A 22,879-nucleotide genomic window follows, 5' to 3' on the forward strand; every position below is an offset into this window, starting at 1 on the left:
ACTAGAACTGATTTTTTTGTTCTTCAAGAGCAGTTTTGTTGAAGTAATAGTACTGCATTAGTAGTCATAATAGTATTAATTAGTTGTATATTATAGTATTATAAGCTTGATTATGCATTTTTGAAGAAGTATTTACTAACAGCTTTCTCTCTCATTCCAGGTACTAAATGGGCTTCTCTTCTCATCCTGACCTTCACTTTCCCATAACTCGTAAGTCAGTTTCAGATTTTTCTTGTCAAACTTATATTATTTATTCTTTCTCTCTCTCTCTCTCCTCTCTCTCTCTCTCTCTCCTCTCTCTCTCTCTCTCCTCTCTCTCTCTCCTCCTCTCTCTCTCTTACTGAAATTTGAGTAATTTTATGGTGAACACTATTTTTATAGTACCTTCTCCTTATTTAAGCTACTGATTGAACACTTTATTCTTTATTGATTCATAAGTACATCATAAAAATGATAGGAAGAGGAAAAATAAATAATGTAACCTTGTGCTATTCCTCTCCCAAATTTAGATGAGGTTACACATAGTCTGAAATAGGTCAAGTCTTGTAGTTGTTCACTTCACAAAATTTTCAGTCCTTAATTATTTTTACAAAGTAGATTTTTAAATTTAGATGCTTCAAAACCAAACATAGAAGAAATATTTTATTACACTTTTTTTATTACCTCCCCATCATTATTTATGCCTTTGATTGAACACTATTTTTATAGTTCCTTCTCCATATTTATGCCACTGATTTGAATACTGTAGTATGGAGTTCCAAACCAGAACCAGTGTTGAGGAAATGTAGATCTCTCTACTTTCAGTCGGAAACCTGAATGCATTTTTCAGTTAACCTTTCACCCAAATGATAGACGCATGGACTACTTATAAATACGTACATCAATGAGGAAAACTGTTATAGTGAGATTCACTTTAAACTGGCAGCTTAACTTATGAATATAATATCAATGCTTAGCATTCAACCTATGCTGACTGAAGTATAGAATATCATGTTTTAGTATGCGTCGTACAGCATAGGCTGCTAAGTGTAGAAATCACTGGTAAATTGCACTCATTTGCTACCATTTTACAGGTTCTTCTTCTTCTTCTTCTTCTCTTCTTCTTCTTCTTACTTCTTCTTCTTCTTCTTCTTCTTCTTTTTCCTCCTCTACTTCTTCTTCTTCTTCCTCCTCTTCTTCTTCTTCTTCTCCTCTTCTTCTTCTTCTTCTTCTTCCTCCTCCTCTTCTTCTCCTGACTTCTTCCTCTTCTTCTCCTGACTTCTTCTTCTTCTTCTTCCTCTTCTCCCCCCTCCTGTCTTCTTATTCTTCTTCTTCTTCTTCTTCTTCTTCTTCTTCTTCTTCTTCTTCTTCTTCTCCCTCTTTTCTTGTTCTTCAGTTTCAAAAAAATAATGCACTCATTAATCTGCAAGCTTCACACTCGGTTATGAAATTTGGTGAATTTCTGTTATCAGTTTTATTAACCCAGCACTTGGAGCTTTCTAGTGGCGGAATTCGAAAACAGTCACTTGGAAGTGTCGACCAATCAGGAGCGAGTAGGGGGAATTTGGAGGCGTGTCCTAGTAGGTGTCTGTTAAAATATGGATCTGCTTGTGTTTAGTCTGTCATTTCTATATTCTCAAATTATTCTCCTTCTTCTTCTTCGTTCTTCTTTTTTTTCTTTCCAGGATTCACTTCCCAATCTCTCTGTTCTTTCTCTGTTGTTCATCACTTGTTTCTTGTCCTCCATCCATCACTTTCTTAGTCTCCTCTTCGTCTGCTCATTCTTTTCCTCTTCCTCTTTCTCCGCCTCCTCTGTCTCTTCCTCCTCCTCTTCCCCCATCTCATCACTCATTCTTAAATCAGTACAAGAACAGTTGAAAACCAATTCTAAATTATAAATATTCTAGTAAATTATTTAGTTATATTAATTAGTGAATTATGTTTTCTGTTTGATTCCTACTCTTCCTCCTCCAACTCCTTCTTCTTCTTCTTCTTCTTCTTCTTCTTCTTCCTTTCTCTCCTCCTCCTCCTCCTCCTCTCTTTCTCGTTCCAATTCCCATTTCTCCTTATTTATCTTTTTCCTTTCACTTTTCCTCCAAATTCTCCTCATTCCTCCGCAATTAAACAATGTTATAAAGTCACGTAGTACATTGGAAGTGTAAGGCTAGCTACACACACATCGATTTTTGTTCGTACGATATTTTGCCGTCCTTATGAATTCTATTAGATTAAACAGATGATTTCAAACAAATGATCTCTGTCAATTTCCGTTTAATCTGATAAAATTCATAATCATAAGGACGGAAAAATATCGTACGAACAAAAATCGTTGTGTGTGTGTGCGCAGAGCTTTACAGTTACAGTAATTTGAGAAGATAACTATTACTAGTACCTCGTGGAATGGACCTAGTTACTATTATTGTACTCTATTTAGCAGTAGGTCGAACACGTGTACTGTTTTTAGTCATGTATAGTAATGCCAAGCGCACGTGTTACTATGTATAGCATGTATATAGTTATGTATCCAATAGCGTTCTTCTAGGGCTGTAGGCTACTTTCATTTTCTAGACTCATTCTTTCTTTGTTGTGATCTCCATATCTTCCTCTCAGCTCTTCGTTCTTACTCTTTTCTTCAGTCACCTTTTCTATCTCTTTCTTCTTCTCATCTCCTTTTTATCCTAGACTCTTCTAGGCTACTTTCATTTTCTAGACTCTTTCTTCGTGATTATCTCCATATCTTACTCTCAGCCATTCGTTCTTACTCTTTTTATAGTCACCTCTTCTCTCTCTTTCTCCTTCTCATCATCATCATATCTTTCTCTCGGCTCTTCGTTCTTACTCTTTTTTTCAGTCACATCTCTCTCTTTCTCCTACTCCTCCTCTTCCTTCTACTCCTAATTATCATCCTCCTCCTCCTCCTACACTTCTATCTCCTCCTCATCATCATCATCCTCTTCCTCCTACCCCTCATTCTTCTCCTCTTCGTCCTTCTCCTCCTCCTACTCCTTCTCCTCCTCCTCCCGAATTGCAGAGGAGGAGTGTAGGTTCACAGAACCATCTCTCTTACATTACATTGTGGATTATAGATGTACAATTTCTCTTTTTTGTATTTTGAATGGTATATAGTCTACATCCATCGAGATACAGTTCACAGTGAGAATAGTTTTTCATTGTGATGAAGGGATAGGTAGCATGATATGCATACAATAGAGGGGGACCAGCGAATTCATTTTCTCAAAATTCGTATCATTTTCAGACAATTTTTTTTTCAAGTTCAGGACAGGAACAGTCTTTGGTTGCCTCTATTGTTTTTACTTTCCTTACCCTATTACCATAGGTAAGGAAAGTATTGCTTTCCAAAAAAAATTAAGGTACCCTAATTTTAAGTTTTCTATACGTTTCAAGGTCCCTTGAGTCCAAAAACATGATTTTTGGGTGTTGGTGTGTGTGTGTGTGTGTGTGTGTGTGTGTGTGTGTGTGTGTGTGTATGTGTGTATGTTTGTGAACACGATAACTCCATTTCTAATTAACCGATTGACTTCAAATTTCAAATTCAAAGTCCTTATACCATGAGGATCCGACAATAACAAATTCAATAAAATTCAATTCAAAATGGCGGATGATTACTAAAAAATCACATTTTCCTCAAAAACGGCTTTAACGATTCTCTTCAAATTTATACCATGGATAGCTATTCATAAGCCCTATCAACTGACATGACTCTCATTTCTGGGAAAATTGCAGGAGCTAAGTAATATTCTTGAAAAAAATGGCAGATAATGACTAAAAAACCATGTTTTTCACGATTTTCTCAAAAATGACTTGACCGTTTTTTTTTTCAAATTCATACCCTGTATAGTTATTTATCAGCTCTATCACCTGGCATGAGTTGTTCTCCTGGGAAACTGATGGGGGGTCCACCCCATCATTGAGAAATGGACTTTGTAACCTCCTTCTCGTGCATGAGGTAGGTAGGAAGAGCAGTTTATAAAAAGAACACATAGTCCAGATTTTTCATCTGTAGAACAGCTTTTGTGTACGACTGTTGAAAAATCAACTCAAAGGAAAAAGTACTTTGAAAACAATTATGTATAAACATATAGAGTAGTCTTATCGTAGTTTAAAAAATGTTACCGCCAACCGTTATTATGTTATTCTCCTAAACTATTCTCGTTTTTAAGAATAAAGCTTACAGTTCAATGAGCAAGGAAAGTTGTGTGAGTTACCACACCAGATTTTTCCGAATAATTTCTATACTTTGTGTATTATTCTACGAATTTATTAATAGAATACTAGTCCTGTTATCTATTTCAAGCTTAGGGTTACATGTCCATCATTCCCTACAAGTAATATCTTAAGGTGCCTACAGATATACGCGCCGCGAACATGAACAATTCACTTTTAATCAGCTGACTATATCTGTATTTTCACAGAAACGGTATAAGACATAGATATAAAAAGCTTGGCATCAGTTGATTAAAAGTGAATTGCTCATGTTCGCGGCGCGTAAATCTGTACGCACCTTAAGATTGCTCTTGAGAGTATAGATCCCTCGAATAGAACAGATTGTTGAAAATCAAGAATATAAAACATCCAATATCGTACAAATCTGTTTCAATTTAAAATTATTCTAATGTAACAAGTAAATCCTCTACAAGACAATCGCAGTAAATCCTCATGAACCTGGCCTTCAGCCGGTGAACTACAGTACTGACAACACAATATGAAACTGGGTCACCTTGAATTACCGTACCACATACTGAATGCCATTCCTTCTTCCGTTCTGCATTGATCATTGTACTTTGTTGGGTGTACTTGTTCTTTTGTTTCGATGCAATAAAAATTACAGTATTGCATATCAATTAAGTTTAAATTGCGTGGAGTTTGTAGGGTTGCATAGAGGAGTTGTATACTATGAAATGAGTAGAGTTGGGGGACCTATTGATAGACCCTCAGCTTTCCCTTAGGCTCAACTCACACTTACATGAGAAGAGACTCGACTCTAGTCGAGAGCATGTGTTTCCAATGGTGTCACTCAGACCAGTCGATTCTAGTCTCCGCGACTGTCACCATTTGGAAACACATGATCTCCACTAGAGTCGAGTCTCTTCTCAACCTGAGTCAAGTAAGTGTGAGTTGAGCCTTAGAGATCTTCTTAGAGTTCCTGATTGTGTCTTAAAGGCCCGGTTGCACAAAAGCCGGTTAAATTTTAACCGTGATTAACTGTACGAGAGCCAATCGGAGAAGGCGTTTTTAAAAAGACGGCTTCTCTGATTGGTGGAATTAATCACGGTTATAATTCAATTCAATTCAATTCAATTTATTAATGTCAACAAAAAATTAATATACAATTCATACTTACAAACATAAAACAAACATAATTACAAACATACATACTTACAAACATAATTTAATCGGCTTTTGTGCAACCGGCACTCAAAGTTCTCTTAAGACTTCTGCTTAGTGTTTTTGATTACATAGTTCCGCTTACACTTTGATTGTGCCTTGAATCTTGAATGTCTTGAATCTCATAATTCAACAAAAGTATGATTGATTTGAATGTGATACACTTGGATATCTGGTACCGGACATTCAGTCAAATTGCTTTCTTCTCAAATCTAAATTTAGATATTCATTTTCTATTCACTTTTCACTATTCAAGGTTAATTGGGAAATTTTTCTTTCTTACTAAACTTAGAGGTTTCAAATTCTTTTAAAATTATATCTCAAATTTAATACATGAGACAATAATTTTGGTGAAATGTATACTGTATTTGGGAGTCATTAACACCTCCATATAAAATTGACTATATACGTGCTCGCGTATCCGTATCACCGTCTTGTATCTTGTATCTTGATACAACTGTCACGACAACAATAATCATTATTTACACTAAACTCGGACTAAAATCGAAGGTCCAAAAATCGATGTGTGTTTCACTATACTGAGATCCACGTTATAATGGCAGTGTAAAAAGATATGAAAACAGCGTTGCCGATTCTCCGCCTTAAGTAATTATAATTCTAAACCGTTGAAGACAGATTTGGCAACATTGCCAAGCTAGATAGGGATAGCGCTATCTGCTTTGTGGAATGATAGACAAGGATAGCAACAGCAATGTTAATTAAATACTGCCATTATAACGCGAACCTCACTATAGATCGCAGCCGTAGCCTTTCAAATCTGACAAAGATAAAAAACCTATTAGTATTAATAGTAATACATCTTTTCTATAGTATATAATATACCATTTTTCGTAGTTAATATTCCTACCACTAATGATGTGGCTTCCTTTTATTTCATGTATTTGATAAATCTTGATTATCACATGTGTAAAGTGAGGAAATCAATTACAAAACACGCCTTCCCATATAGGAAATATCTCAACTTGTGAACGATATTGTCGGAAACAGATGCAACTGCTCAACATTTCCTTATTAGTACATGTTTTGTAGACAGTTTATCACTAGAAAACAACACAATACTGTCATGACATTCATTTCTCATGTAAATGATTCACGCATTCCAGAAAAATGAATCTTGAGGCTCTAAAAAAACTGAGACTTACTTCAACTTTCAACTGTCAGCATTTCTTATGAATAACTCTTAGGCTTCCCCATTCAACCAATGCTGACAGTTTGAAATCAATCTCACGATAGTAACCTTCAACAGTATTTCTTGAGTGTTTTTCTTGATAATTTTAATGATTTTTAATCACCTTGATGTTGAGAAGAATCTTGTTGAAATCAGTATCAGTCTGAGAGATATGACTTATTGGTTTCTCCGTTTTCAGTTTTTGTTGGCTTTTATCAGTGCACTGTTATGATGGATTGGTTTTTCCATTTTTTATTTTCTCACTTACATTCTTTGGGGAGTGGAGTCCATATAGATGTGGTTGTAACATAGACTAACTCAATGTTTAGGATCTCTCAAATTGATATCAGTCTCTAATACAGGAAATAACAATAGTAGTATCATCTTTAAAAATCATGGAGGTTATGATAAATAATTTGAAACAAGAGAGAAAATAACATAAGCTATGCTCTCTTTTCTCCAAGGTATAACCGATTAAGTACAAGGTTTATTTATATATTACATTGATTGATTGATACACAATCATTTGTAACTTAAGTTATCATTAATAATTGAGGAAGGAACAACAGGCTCATAGTCCAAAACTTTCTTTTCCCGATTTTGATAGAAATAATCCAAAAATAGGTAAGGAGTTGCTTACATTTTATGTTCGTAGAATCTCTTCGTTTTGTAACTCTTAGTTTGATTTCCTTGAAGTATTTATTTCTCCAATATTATATCCTCAAATACTAAATAAGACTACAAGCGTTGGTCAATGGAGGTATTACAATGAAGACTATTGTCTTGGAACTAGTTTAATCAAATCTATTTAAAAAAGTGTTAACATAATAATGTATCACATTCCCAACACGAAAATAAGAACCTCTTGAAAAGACTACTGAATCTTGTAATTTCCTATTGGAAATTTACCAATTCCTTCAAATATCCATCACTTGTCGTGTGTAGTTCATAGATTTCTGAAAAAACAACAAACCCTAAATTACCAATTTATCTCTCTAAAAAAAATTTTAGTTTCCACTCCTACCTCTTCAAAAAAACTGTCTTTGTTTGCATCTTTGCCTTATGAATCTTTTGAGAAGACTACAAAATATATTAATTTCCTTCAGAAATGTACCAATTTCTTCAAATATAATATTTGTCTTGAATGGTTAATTGATTTCTGCAAAAACAACAAATTCTATATTACTAATTCATCTCAATAAAAAAATGTTAGTTTTCACTCCTGTTCCTTTAATGAACTGTCCTTGTTTGCATCTTTGCCATATGAATCTTTTGAGAAGTCTGCAAAATATATTAATTTCCTTCAGAAATGTACAATTTCTTCAAAAATATAATATTTATCTTGAATGGTTGATTGATTTCTGCAAAAAAACACAAATTCTTAATTACTAATTCATCTCTTTAAAAACATGTTAGTTTTCACTCCTGTTCCTTTAATGAACTGTCCTTGTTTGCATCTTTACCATATGAATCTTTTGAGAAGACTACAAAATATATTAATTTCCTTCAGAAATGTACCAATTTCTTCAAATATAATATTTGTCTTGAATGGTTAATTGATTTCTGCAAAAACAACAAATTCTTAATTACTAATAATTCATCTCAATAAAAAAATGTTAGTTTTCACTCCTGTTCCTGCAATAAACTGTCCTTGTTTGCATCTTTGCCATATGAATCTTTTGAGAAGACTACAAAATATATTAATTTCCTTCAGAAATGTACCAATTTCTTCAAATATAATATTTGTCTTGAATGGTTAATTGATTTCTGCAAAAACAACAAATTCTAAATTACTAATTCATCTCTTTAAAAAAATGTTAGTTTTCACTCCTGTTCCTGCAATAAACTGTCCTTGTTTGCATCTTTGCCATATGAATCTTTTGAGAAGACTACAAAATATATTAATTTCCTTCAGAAATGTACCAATTTCTTCAAATATAATATCTGTCTTGAATGGTTAATTGATTTCTGCAAAACCAACAAATTCTAAATTACTAATTCATCTCTTTAAAAAAATGTTAGTTTTCACTCCTGTTCCTGCAATAAACTGTCCTTGTTTGCATCTTTGCCATATGAATCTTTTGAGAAGACTACAAAATATATTAATTTCCTTTGATTAGTCTTTTGAGAAGACTACAAAATATATTAATTTCGTTCAGAAATGTACCAATTTCTTCAAATATAATATTTGTCTTGAATGGTTAATTGATTTCTGCAAAAACAACAAATTCTAAATTACTTATTTAACTCTCTCTAAAAAATGTTAGTTTACACTCCTGTTTCTTCAAATAACTGTCCTTGTTTGCATGTTTGCCATATTTCGCCCACCAGTGTTTTCAAGAATAGAGTGCAAATAGTGAACAGATAGCAATGTTGTTGGCATTCTTTGCTGTTGTTAATTTCAGTTAGAACTGTTGGTATTCTTAATAATTAGCATCAATACTTTCCATTGAACCAATGCTGATAACTTAGAGTGAGTCTCACTAGAGGAGTGCCATTATTTCGTGGGAGTTTCGACAATGAACTTTCCAGTGATGAATTAATTTGAGTTGGTAGTGAGAGAGAGAGAACAAGGTCATACTGTGGCCTTTTCTAATCAAATATTAGGTGTAATTGATACTTGATTGATAAAGAATAATTAAAAAAAAAGGGGGACCGAGCTTCGCTCGTTATTTATTTATTGATTTTTGATAAACCGAACACAATTCTTTAAAATGATTGGGGAAGTACTAACAGGCACAGCCCAAAACTGTTTTTTTCCGAATTTTGATTTGTACACTATAAATAGTCCAGAAAGTAGGTTTTTTTTCTCCAGTCATGGAGTATAAGACAAGACATGTTATTACATAATAATTCTAACACTAAGTAGTTCAACCTAGTTTAGGTTTGAAAGGAATTCTTGTACACTATAAAAAGCTCTATCAACTAAATTTTTTTTCATTTGTTTTTTGAAAATCTTCAAATCATCATTACTTTTCCGTTATGTTCCATACCTTTGAATCCAGGTTCAATTTTCTGTTCAAACATTTGAAAACAAAAAATTTATAATTTAGATTATATACAGACCAAATTGAATAACAAAATAACACTCACTAATCACTTGAAGTTGTCAAATAATGATCAACTTTGAAAATTATGATATACTCTAGTTTAGGAGGATTATCATGTCATGTCAACAAATCAGTTGATCAAATCGATTAAAAATTCTCTTGCTAGATAAAATTTCTCGCTGATTGATTATGATTACACAGCTGGAAATAATTCTGTCTCTCTCCCACACAGGCACACGCATCTTCTGTTATCGAGAGACGACGTAATTATCATCTGTTTTCCAAGGATGAATTATCCTTTTAATGTCGTTGAGCGAGTTTTCCAAAGAATGAGACCTAGTGCAATGCTTCTTTATATCATAAACCTACTATGTTCCAAATTTCGTGAAAATCGTTAGAGCCGTTTTCGAGATTCGTAAAACATGAATAACCAGATATAAAAATAACCAGATATATACAGAAATTGCACGCTTAATACGTATAATAGGATTAATACTAGTGACCATCTGGGTTGGAGAACTCGCTCAAGTAATCTTTGAAACCCTCAACTTCCAATTTATTATACAGAGAGTTTGATTAAAATTATGGAAACAGCTGAATATTTCTCTAACAAGAATAATTTGACAGTAGGTTTCATTGGTGATCCTATTTGAAATGAAACATTACTCTGTCGCTTCAACATTCTATTTGACCCTCATATGAATCCAAATTCAATTTTTACTTTCCTTGCCCTATTACCATAGGTAAGGAAAGTATTGCTTTCCAAAAAGAATTAGGGTACCCCAATTTCTAAATTTCTATACGTTTCAAGGTCCCCTGAGTCCAAAAAGTGGTTTTTGGGTGTTGATATGTGTGTGTGTTGTGTGTGTGTGTGTGTGTGTGTGTGTGTGTGTGTGTGTGTGGTGTGTGTGTGTGTGTGTGTGGTGTGTGTGTGGTGTGTGTGTGTGAGTGTATGTGCGTCTCTGTTCTGTACACGATATCTCAACTCCCAATGAACGGAATGACTTGAAATTTGGAACTTAAGGTCCTCACAACATAAGGATCCGACACGAACAATTTCGAACAAATCCAATTCATGATGGCGGGTAAAATGGCAAAAATGTTGTCAAAAACAGGGGTTTTCACGATTTTCTCAAAAACGGCTCCAACGATTTTGATCAAATTTATACCTGAAATAGTTATTGATAAGCTCTATCAACTGCCACAAGTCTCATATCTGTAACAATTTCAGGAGCTCCGCCTCATCTATGCAAAGTTTGATTTTAGATTCAATTATCATTCCCGTTTTTCAGTATGCAATCCACAAGTTGACATGTTTTGATGCGAACAAACGAACACACGAACAAACACAACCCTACTCTCTCTTATTATATGGATTACTCTGTGATATATTTATCATAGATATTTATAATACTCATAATAATAATAATAATATAAACCAATAATTGATAAAATCAAAAAGCGGTGTCTTAATTTCTCTGATACGCAAATGAAACCATAACTCTATTCTTTCTGAAAAATATTATAGATGAAAATTCGGGAGAGGAAGAAGTTTTGGGCTTTATAGCCCGTTTTACTCTCAAGATAATAAATTATGATTTGTGTCGTTGTTGCAAATGGAATAAATAAATTAAACTTGGATTTTCTTGAGTTTCAATAAGAATAATGTTCTTGACAGTGTTGTAAAGTGTCGTAAAGTGTTTCAGATAATTGTACAAGAACACTGTTTTACTTCTACTTCAAATATTGAAACAGTTTAAAACATTGAACCAAAGTCAAGTACACTACTACTACTACAATTTATCACCATAAATCTTTTTAGGAGCCAAGCAATTAGACTCGTTGACAGCTACATCTCTGATTTCAGTTTTGGACGTCAGTCACGAGTTGAGTCTTGAAAAGTTGACCACTTTCGCCAACTTTCCGCCATGATTGATGATTGATCTTGTTCACAACTCTTGACAAGTTGTAACTCTTGTCTACTATTTCATTACTGGCATGTTCGTGAACTTGTGTTGGTTCCAGACAGAACCATACTAGGATACAGCACAAGGTAGAAAATTACTTACTTCTCTATGGCTATAGACCTACGGGCAAGACTAACTATAATTGACCGAGCGAAGTGAGGTTTGGCAACGGTTTGGCATTTCTCTTAATGTTTATATGTTGCGTATTTACGGCGAAACGCGGTAATAGATTTTCATGAAATTTGACAGGTATGTTCCTTTTTTAATTGCGCGTCGACGTATAAACAAGGTTTTTGGAAATTTTGCATTTCAAGGATAATATAAAAGGAAAAAGGAGCCTCCTTCATACGCCAATATTAGAGTAAACATCAGACTATAGAATTATTCATCATAAATCAGCTGATAAGTGATTACACAGATGTGTGGAGAAGCCAGTCTATTGCTGTATTTCCATAAGGTCTATAGTTTCAATCAGGTACTTGTGGATGAGAACGTGAGGTCTACTGTTCACAGAACTACTAGTAGCAAGGAATAAAAAGAGAGTTATCTGAACAAATTTTCTGAAGTATTGTACTGTATAACTTAATTCTTTTCAAGTTTATTGATCGAGCGTTAATGAGTTCTTAGTTGTGACATACTGAAGGGCCAAGTCGTTGTCCGTCTGTTTGTATGTTCTACAATAACTTTAGAAAGAATTGATCAATCAGCTTCAAATTTTGAACACCTATTTTTCAAACCTTTTTATAGGCCAAGTTAGTTGGACAACAAAATTGACTCACTCCTTCGTCCTTTTTCAGGATATAAAAACAACATTGAAAGTGCATAAGAAAAAAACTGTTTTGATTTATCATTAAGTCAGCTGAAGAATTCATTGCATGCAATTACAACAGTTTTCCATTTATTCATTCAAAACATCAGCTATTTGGAAGCTATCACCCAGACAGACCTTCATGATCTCAGCTGGTTAATATACAACATACTTTACAACTTTTACATGAAAAATCTGGTGTGGCGCACTCACACAACTTTCCTTGCCGTTATGAAAATTGATCACCTGACGCTAATGTACTCGCGCACTTCAAGTCTACTATTCAAAGATATGAGACAGCTGGTGATAGGTCAATAACGCTGGAAACACACGAGGTCTGCTATCTCTTCGTAGTGAATGATTTAATAGAACCAACAGTTGCCAACAGTTTGCAATTTAATAATCACATTTTCTGGTATTTCAAGCTTATCTTCAATTTTAGGTGAAAATGTTACTGAACATTAATTGTAGAGATTTTCATGCTCAATCTTGTCCACTCAACTTTTTTGTTCAAATTGTATCTGAAGCCTGATAATTGAATCTAAAATCAAACTTTGTATAGATGGGGCGGAGCTCCTGAAATTTTTATAGATATGAGACTTGTGGCAGTTGATAGAGCTTATCAATAACTATTTCAGGTATAAATTTGATCAAAATTGTTATAAACATTGAGAAAATCGTGAAAAACCCTGTTTTTGACAAAATTTTTGACATTTTACCCGCCATCATGAATTGGATTTGTTCGAAATTGTTCGTGTCGGATCCTTATATTGTGAGGACCTTAAGTTCCAAATTTCAAGTCATTCCGTTCATTGGGAGATGAGATATCGTGTACAGAACAGAGACGCACATACACTCTCTCACACACACACACACACACACACACACACACACACACACACACACAAATTTTGAACATAGATTCTAAAAATATCAATCTCGTGCACCTGGAAGCCCAAATTTCAATTTCCCTTCTAGATTTTTCAGAATTAATGTTCAAATTCATCTATGCTACCGTAGGCTACATGAAGTTCCATAGCCCAAAGTGTGTGTCTTTATGAGGAGTTTATAAGACTACTATTTACGAACGTCTATGTAGCGCAGCGGTAAAACGCTTGCTTACGTAGCGTCGGTTCCTCGGTTCGAATCCCCGATGCTTCCCATTTTTTTTGTTCTTAATTTTTTCTCTTGAAACGTATTATTATCAATTATTTTTCGAAGGAATTTGTTTTCATTACTATTGAACTTGGATTTTATCAAATAATTATTTTTATGTAAAATTTTGCCACCAGTACAAATGAATTGGACATAGTCTTCATGCTGTAGGCCTATAATTGAATTTCATAGGAAAACATGAATAGATCACAATAAAATAAGTAATAATCTATATTATTCAGTTATAATGTACTATCAGAACAAATTCCCAGTGAAACGAGTATTTTAGGTATTTTGTTTGGAATTGGGAAAACAAAAGGCTGCCTGATTCAAATTGAGGAGGATCCTAATCGAACTAAAATTTATTGATGTATTGGAAAAATCAATATGATTCTGTGAGGTTTTCAAGTATTATGTATTCTTCAGTTTTCTATACTATAATAAAGGAAAGAACTGGCTTATACACGTAAGGAATAGGGCATTATGTTTGACGCATCATCACGTCTGAAATATACTCAACTGATTAATTTGAAATTTTGCATATAGATTCTTCATTAACCGAGGATGGTTATAGGCCTATTTTCAAATTACGAATTTTTTATTACGTCAAGTTTTCATTTTGCAGTTTTAAAATAAACCCTTGCGAAGCACGGGTTACCTACTAGTATTTCCTATTTTTTTCTGATGGTGATGCCTGCATGAGCTCTAGGGTTGTGCTTGGGTAATAGGATGGACGAATATTGAGATGAGTGGACCAACAGCTTTAGATGCGTTTTAAATTATATTTAGAGGAATCAGCTCTTGAAGTGGTCACCCTTAGAACGGGATTAGCAGGAGCATGAACCACAAATTACATTACCTTTATATTAAATGATATAATATTGAATTGTACTTCATGTTTTCATCTCTAGAAATCAATTATTGTTTTAATCTCATCAAACAAAGCTCTGTGATTGGTCAGTGAGTAAGCTATGATTCACTCACATATTAACTCAAAACTTTTGTTCCTTCAATTTGATATTGACGTTGGCAAGAACCGAGAGATGCAAGCAAATATGCTCGATGATACTCGTCAACATTCGTCAATACTCGTCAACATTCGAGTCATGCTCGACTCAGCTCGCCGTCACTATTGAAAACATGTCAGCCATGACATTTTGTGTTTATTATCATCATCTCACTTCATTTTGTGATTCACTTTGTCAACATAGGTTGAATAGGAAGCATAGATTCATTGTGAGATTCACTTGAAACTACCATCGGTCCAGGCTACCTAATAACAGTGTTAGAGACCCTGAAATTGATCAGTTGCGACCTGAAAACTCTGATACCAGACCTGATCCAGCCAAGTCACTCGATATTATTATTCTCCAGTGGACTGTTGGAATGGTATACGGTTTTGGGTTGAGGATGATGCCTACATTAGCCTTGGGCTTGTGCGAGGGGTGGTTGTGCCTTTTCGAGGGATGATAATGGTAGATGATAGAGCTGACAGTTTTGGAATATTTGTGATTTTTATATAGGGCTGACAGTTTTAGTTTGTTTGTGATTCTTCATTTCTTGTTGGTTTTCTAATACTGAAATTTTCCTTAATCTTATGGATCTGGATTTATGTGTCAATCCTAACATTCTAGTTTATTTACCAGTAGGGCTAATCATTTTATTGTATGGTGAGAGATGCTGTGGTGTCTCTCCATAATTGAAAGAAATGATCAGCTGACGATGTGGTAGGTGTTACCATGAAACCTGGTTCTGTGATGTGAATTAATTTTGAACAAATATAGTGGTACTAGCCGTCAGGCTCGCTTCGCTCGCCATATCCGTCTAGCCAGGGGGCTCCGCCCCCTGGACCCCCAACTGGATCGTCCAAGAATGAGATCTGCAGGCTCGCTTCGCTCGCCTGCATTTTTCATTTGGGGATTTTTATCATATGTTAGGACAATCCAGTCGGGGGCCCAGACTAAACGGCTGGCTAAACGGATATGGCGAGCGAAGCGAGCCTGACTGCTAGTAATATAATATTCCCAGGATTGAAGTAGCAGTGCCCAATCAATTTTTCCGCGATAAATGCATTTAAATCTTCAACTTGGTGCCAACCTAACAAAGCCAACTCAACTTAATGCTAACCTGACAAAATTATTAATTTAGTTGCCAGTTAACAACTGTTTCGAAGAGGTACTCTATCTAGATTATAGTTCTATAGTAACATATGATATGGAAATTTCAATTATTATTAGGAGATTTGGAGAAGAAGAATATACATGCTAAAAGACGAACTTTAAACCCTTAGAATTAAAATATTGCCAAGAGATTTCTTAGTGCGTCTCTAAAGGGCCAACTGAACATACCTACCAAATTTGAACGTTTTTGGTCCGGTAGATTTTTAGTTATGCGAGTGAGTGAGTGAGTGAGTGAGTGAGTGAGTCAGTCAGTCAGTCAGTGAGTGCCATTTCGCTTTTATATATATAGATTGACAACATCAACGTCTTATTCTTTCAATTAGCAAGGCTAACAAAAAGTTGAAGTAACAAACTTGAATATGAAACAAATTCTTTCTATTTTTAATAGGAAGAACTATTTTCGTTGGTAAAACTTTATTGCATTTTGGAGTAGAAATAGTATCTGAAACCGTAAACTGAGAAATCTTTTGGCTTCTGTTGCTGTGTTCTCTCAATGATCATAATTAAATGTCGGCTCAAAAGAAATTGGCACACTTTCTTCAGAAGAATAATTTGAAAACTTCGTTAACAAGACCCAGGAATGCGGTAATAAAAGTATTTGCCAATTATGTGTGCTTTGCAATTAGTTTTTCTAGTGTTTCTTGAAATCTATATAATGCTGATTATCCAATGTATTAAGCTTGCGAAGTTTTGAGATGGAATACCTCTGCACAAAATGAGTATGAATAAATTTCTGCTAACTCTAACTTTTAAGACCTGGTCTTGACTTAGAAATTAATGTGTATGTGTATGACAGGAATGTTTCGAAAATTCTTATCAAACTTGAGTTTTCTATCTGTCATTTTGTTGATCCTAATTAATATCAATTGATTATTTTATTCTTCTTCTTCTGTTTCAAAAAAAAATGATTCACTCAATAATATTCTAGTTTCTCACTTGGTTATCAAGTACTTCTTCCCCTTCTTCTTCTCCTCCTCATCATCCGTATCTTCATCCTAATCCTACTCCTCCTCCTCATCCTTCTTCTCCACCACCTCTTTCTTCTTCTTCTTCTTCTTCTTCTTCTTCTTCTTCTTCTTCTTCTTCTTCTTCTTCTTCTTCTTCTTCTTAAAAAATATTGCACATAATAAAATATGCTAGCTTCTCACTTGGTTATCAAGTTTGGTGATTTTTTCCATCAACAAAGATAATAGTATTTACACTGTTATTGAGCCAGCACATGATGCTATTTAGTGGCTAAATCCGAAAACAGTCACTTGGAACTGTCGCTTCGACTCGTTTGCCTCGATCAATCAGGAGAGAGTAGGTGGAATTTGGAGGCGTGTCCTAGTAGGTGTCAAAATGCGGAACCTGCTTGTGATTGGCCCGTCATATATTTGCTTGAAATGGCTGTTTCTTATTTGAACCTGTTAATATTTTGATGTGCTGTCTCAATATTATGACAGATATGTTAATAAAGTCTTTGATTGCCAATTGTACCAATGTTTTTATTGATCGATTTGTGGTGTTTGTTAATAGAGTTTTAGAATTTTGTCAATAATGTTATCAATGATTTAATAAATGAAGTATTTTCGACAGATATTCTCAGCGTTTCGCAACTTACTCCTTTTCCGTCAATTACCACCAACTTGTCAATTCAAATTTTTACACATTTCAACTTTTTCAACATTTTCAACTTGTCAAAAACATTTTCAATTTGTCAAAAACATTTTCAACTTGTCGAAAACATTTTCAACTTGTCAAAAGCATTTTCATTTTATTTCGACAGACACAACCTCACATAGCCTTCTTCCATTCCTTCAATCTCGATTATAGTTTCAACACAATTCAACTTTTAACTCTTCTAATCCATTTCTTTTTTGATTTCGGTATAGACAGCCGATTCTAGTAGGCCGGGTTGGTCCAGCGGTTAGGAGCGTTACAAACTTCAATTCGCTTGCATTTCCCGGTTAGATTCAATTCAAATATCTTTATTCATATAACACACATTGTACATTGAATAGTTGAACAGTGAACAAGGGGCTCGTGGGTTCGAATCCCGCCGATGGCACGGACGTTTGATCATCTCATCAATTCACCAACGTACTTTTCTTTGTCTGCACACGAGCAAAAAGCTCATATGGGCATCATACGCAATAAAAAAATCACACCGTGATAAAACCCCCTTTATTGTCGATTACAACCGCATTCTCAACACATTTTAACTTTCAATTTTCTTACACATTTTAACTGTCAACTTTTCTAATCCATTGTTTGTGATTTTGGTAGATGTTTACAGCGTGATGCAACCGACTTCTTATAAGCCAAATTACCAACACATTCTTAACTAATTTCAACGTTAAACTTTCTCAAACGTTTCAACTTCCACCTTTTCCAAATTTTCAACTTTTTCAACCCATTTCTTTTTTGATATCGGTAGACTTTTACTGCGTGATACAACCCAATTCTTGTTATAGCCTATTAACACCACATTTTCAAGATGTTTCAACGTGCAACCTTTTCACAAATTTCAACTTCTCCATACATTTCAACTCTCATCTTTCAACTTTTCCAACCCATTTCTTTTTTGATTTTGGTAGACATTCACAGCGTGATGCAACTCACTTCCTTTTCGTCAATTATCACCACATTTTCAACACATTTCAACGTTCAACATTCTCACACATTTCAACTCTCATCATTCAACTTTCCACACATTTCAATTTCAACTTCCAACCCTTTTCAACTCCCAACTCCCAACTTTTCCACACATTTCAATTTCAACTTCCAACTCTATTCAACTCCCAACTTTTCCACACATTTCAATTTCAACTTCCAACTCTATTCAACTCCCAACTTTTCCACACATTTCAACTTTTCACACATTTCAACTCTCAACTTTCCACACGTTTCAACTTTCAAACTAAAGTGGTATTGAATGAAAAAGACTAAGAAATTGTCAAACCACTTATTTATTGATAATAAGAAAGACCGGTTTCGGTTATTACACCATTGTCAATCTCTGATAAACAATCTCAATAAATCAGTGGTTTTTTGACAATTTATTAGTCTTTTTCATACAATATGAATAATTACCACAATATCAACTTCTCAACTACACAAAAAGTAAAGTGGTATTCATTTATGGTAGTGTCAAAATGGTGAGAGGAAATATAAAACGTATATCTTGACTGTTCAGATATTTTTAAAGATTCTTGATTTTAAGCCGTGTATACATCTAGCAGTGCTAGTGCTCCCAGAACGCACTGTTGAAGGGTTGTTTCTTGATGTGTACGCCTTGTGTACATCTAGCAATGCTCCCAGAACGCACTGGTACTTACAGAGTCAACTTGTTTTAACTTCTCCCCATTTTCAACGATTCTTCTAACGCATTTCTTTTGTCTTTTCTCGACAGACATTCACAGCATGGTGCAATTCGCACCTGCGCAAAGCGGGCACCGCCATCGACAACATCGAGGAGGACTTCCGTAATGGCCTGAAGCTGATGCTGTTGCTGGAGGTGATCAGCGGCGAGACGCTGCCAAAGCCTGACCGCGGCAAAATGCGCTTCCACAAGATCGCCAACGTCAACAAGGCACTCGATTTCATCGCCAGCAAGGGCGTCAAGCTGGTCAGCATTGGTGCTGAAGGTAGGCAAACAATAGATCATTTTCAATTTGTTGTTTCTTGTTTAGGGTGTGATCACATAGGATGCGTGCATGTGCAAGTGGACGCGTGGTCATGCATGATCAAGCGCGCTGACGATATACAAAATGTGGAAAGAGCAATAGGAACATTCACACTGAACGCGTGCACTTGCTGGTTGCGTTCAGTGTGAGCAGCTGCATGCAAGTCAACGTTTTTTAATGGCATTTCCAGATTTTGTTTCTCAGATCATCTATGATATATGATATATAAGGAAATATTTATGATAAAGGAAAGATTTACCAAGTACTACCAATCCGGTTGCGGGAAATATTAACGATAAATGAGTTTAAACGAAGTTTGAAGTTATCGCTAAATAAAGAGTGCTTTTATAGTCTAAAGGACTATTTTGACTACTGTAATAGAGTCAAAGACAAATTGTAACTATATACTAGATATAAATTTCATGAAACATTAATGGTGTCTCGCTTTTTGCTAGCACTTTGACTTGTCTGACGCCGTTGAGGCCAACCAGACGTAATGTTTATCTATCTATGATCTGACGTGAACTTGCTGGTTGCGTTCAGTTGTGTCAAGTCACAACGTGTTTTAATGGATCTTTCCAAATTTTGTTTCTCGGCTCATGCATGATCTGACGAGCACTTGCACATACACGCATCCAATGTGATCACACCGTAAGGCGGGGCGCACACCAGTTAGTCAAGACAAGACAAGACATGTTCAGACACGTTTAGTCTCAATACTTTACTTTGTTACTTATGAAGACATGTCTAATTGCAATGACTATTCAGTGTGAGTTGCGTCATAATCAGTTAAGTGAAGTATTGTGACTAAACGTGTCTGATCATGTCTTGTCTTGTCTTGACTAACTGTTGTACGTCTAGCCTAAGCAACTATTTGAAGTATTGTGACTAATCTTGTCTGATCATGTCTTGTCTTGACTAAATGGTGAGCGCCTAGCCTTATATTGTTTATAGTGAATTCAGAATTTCTAAGCTCAGTTTAGTCATTTTATTCTGGAATATGAGGTGCTTTGCTCTGGGGAAAATTTGGTCTTGTAAAATGCAATCTTCTTATGTCCAGGAAACATAAAAAATAGAATATATATTTATTATTTTGTTCAAAATTACGTGGATGATCATTATAAGAGTTTTAAATTTCCAGCAAAAAAAATAGATTTGATATGTCTGGAACCTTTGATTCAACCGCGCTAGCTACCAATTAAGCTAGAACCAAGAATCAAGCATTTACTTTTGCTACAAAAACTTTACAAAAAGCATTAAGCATGTATAGTCAATGATAATAATAATTTTTTATTAACTCAAGAGCTTTTACAAACATAGAGTTTCGTCATACAGGAATTTAGAGTCAATACAATATTAATATAAATTCCATTCCATAGTCTATTCAATAATAAATCTTATCACACCTTATTTGTTCCACTGCTGAATCAGTCTAAATCATAATAAAATTTAACTCCAATCAAATACATTAAGCGGATAAACTATGGATAAACTTGGAGAAAGCCCTGTTTGGTTGGACTTTTATTGTTATATAAACTTCGAATCAGAAATTTAATAATGTTTTTAATATTATTAAATTGGATTTAATTGATTAATAGCAGTAAAAATAAGCCTATGTTCATCTTCGGTAAATTCAGAATCTTAACGCGAAATATTTCAAGTTAATCAGTTTGCTTCCCTCAATTTATATTTACTCAATACTCATGTTAGCTTTCAGAAACTTCAATATACTGAACAAAAGGAATGAAACAGGAAGAGGAACAAGAGCACATAACTTTTCATACTACCCAATACATAGGACAACAAAATTTGAAAAAGAACACTATAAAGAGCAGTAAAATTCTTCAACAAACTTCCAAGCGAAACTAACGTTTTAAAATCCAAATGTCAAGTCAAGAAGAATATCTTGAAGTATTTGACCAATAGAGCTTATTACCTCGGTTCGCGAGTTTTTAGATAAATGACTTTTGATTAATAATTTATTATTAAACGAAAATCCAAATTAAATGCTATAATTCACCCCGAAGACTTCTGCTACTGCAAATATTGACCACAGGGTAAACAGCTAGATGGAAATTTTTGAATAGTAGCACTCATCGAAATTCCATCTAGCTGTTAGCCCTGTTGTCAATATTTGCAGTAGCAGAAGTCTTCGGGGTCAATTACAGCATTTAATTTGGATTTTCGTTTGATAATAAATTGTTAATTCATTAGCATTTGAATAATTGCAATATCTCAGTAATTTCCATATGTAGACTTTTGATTATTTTAATATTTTACCGCTTTCCTCCCTCGGATCCAACTCCAACCTATCTGGACACAAGGCTTGATTAGATTCAAATCAAAAACTTGTATCCTTATAATAGTATGATTTTTATAAATTTTTTCTTGTGATTTATACAATTGAATATAATATGTTGAATTGTGACAATGTAGAAATTCTTTACATGTTGTAATTAATATTGTAAACGAATGAAATTGCAAATAAATAATTTGAATTTGAAAGTAGTTCAGACGTGATGATGAGTCATCCGTGTACTTCCTATCCCGTACATGTTTGAGACGCTTGAAGAAGAAGACGATGACGACGATTAAACTTAAACTCTTGTTCACGGACAAGGGCTTCATGAAACACATTATTATTTTTTATCATACATGATTGTATATTCTCTCAATAATAGAAGAGTAAGCTTTGTACAGATTTTTTTTCTCTATTATTCTGCATGTTTTTGTTGATTTAAACTTGTAATTGTTGGTGAATGTTTTCAGAAATTGTGGACGGTAATCTGAAGATGACCCTGGGTATGATCTGGACAATCATCCTGCGCTTCGCCATCCAGGACATCTCGGTGGAGGAGATGACCGCCAAGGAGGGGCTGCTGCTCTGGTGTCAGCGCAAGACTGCACCCTACAAGAACGTCAACGTACAGAACTTCCATCTCAGGTCGGTTCGGAGTATACATAAAACTCATTCAGCCCCGAGTTAATACATTTAAAAAAAATGTATTTATTGTGTTTTATAAGAAATAAATTTAGTTTAAAACTGTAGTCTGTATTAAAATAAGTTGAGACTTCGAGAGAGAATCCGTGTTGCCAAATTGTACGAAATTTCAATCTTTTCATGCAAGCCCATATAAAGCCGGGTCCAGACGCTCAAGTTTAGCTTCAGTCTTTTGCTCAAGCAAAAGTCGGAGCATGTAAGTCGTTGCGTCTGGACGGTAAAACGGATCGGACGGTCTTCAAGCTTAAGTCATCAAACTTGAAATGTATCGGCCGGCAATCTTTTTCCATCAAACCGTCCGTCTTCTGCCTATCCACCCAAAACCTCAATCGCGTAAAAATGAAGACAGAGAAATTGTGATTTCAGATTCGGATTCAGCGCCCTCAAATTAATAAAATGCCTCGCGAGTACTAGAAAATAAGCAAGTTTCTTATCGATTGTATATAACGTCATTTAACCCTTCTTTTTCTTTCTTG

The 22,879-nt window shown here is 34.7% G+C and overlaps 1 protein-coding gene across 3 annotated transcripts in view; it reads left to right on the forward strand.

Moving 5' to 3' along the window:
* LOC111055655 (alpha-actinin, sarcomeric) overlaps nt 1–22,879 on the forward strand; it is a 198,880-nt gene that overhangs the window by 132,321 nt on the left and 43,680 nt on the right. For all 3 annotated transcript variants that reach the window (XM_039438349.1, XM_039438347.1, XM_039438348.1), the window contains exons 2-3: nt 19,129–19,363; nt 22,172–22,346. In XM_039438349.1, the coding sequence (XP_039294283.1) occupies nt 19,129–19,363; nt 22,172–22,346 (410 nt within the window). The remainder of the gene's footprint in view (nt 1–19,128; nt 19,364–22,171; nt 22,347–22,879) is intronic.

This window comes from Nilaparvata lugens, chromosome 11, assembly GCF_014356525.2.
Source record: "Nilaparvata lugens isolate BPH chromosome 11, ASM1435652v1, whole genome shotgun sequence".
NCBI lineage: Eukaryota > Metazoa > Arthropoda > Insecta > Hemiptera > Delphacidae > Nilaparvata > Nilaparvata lugens.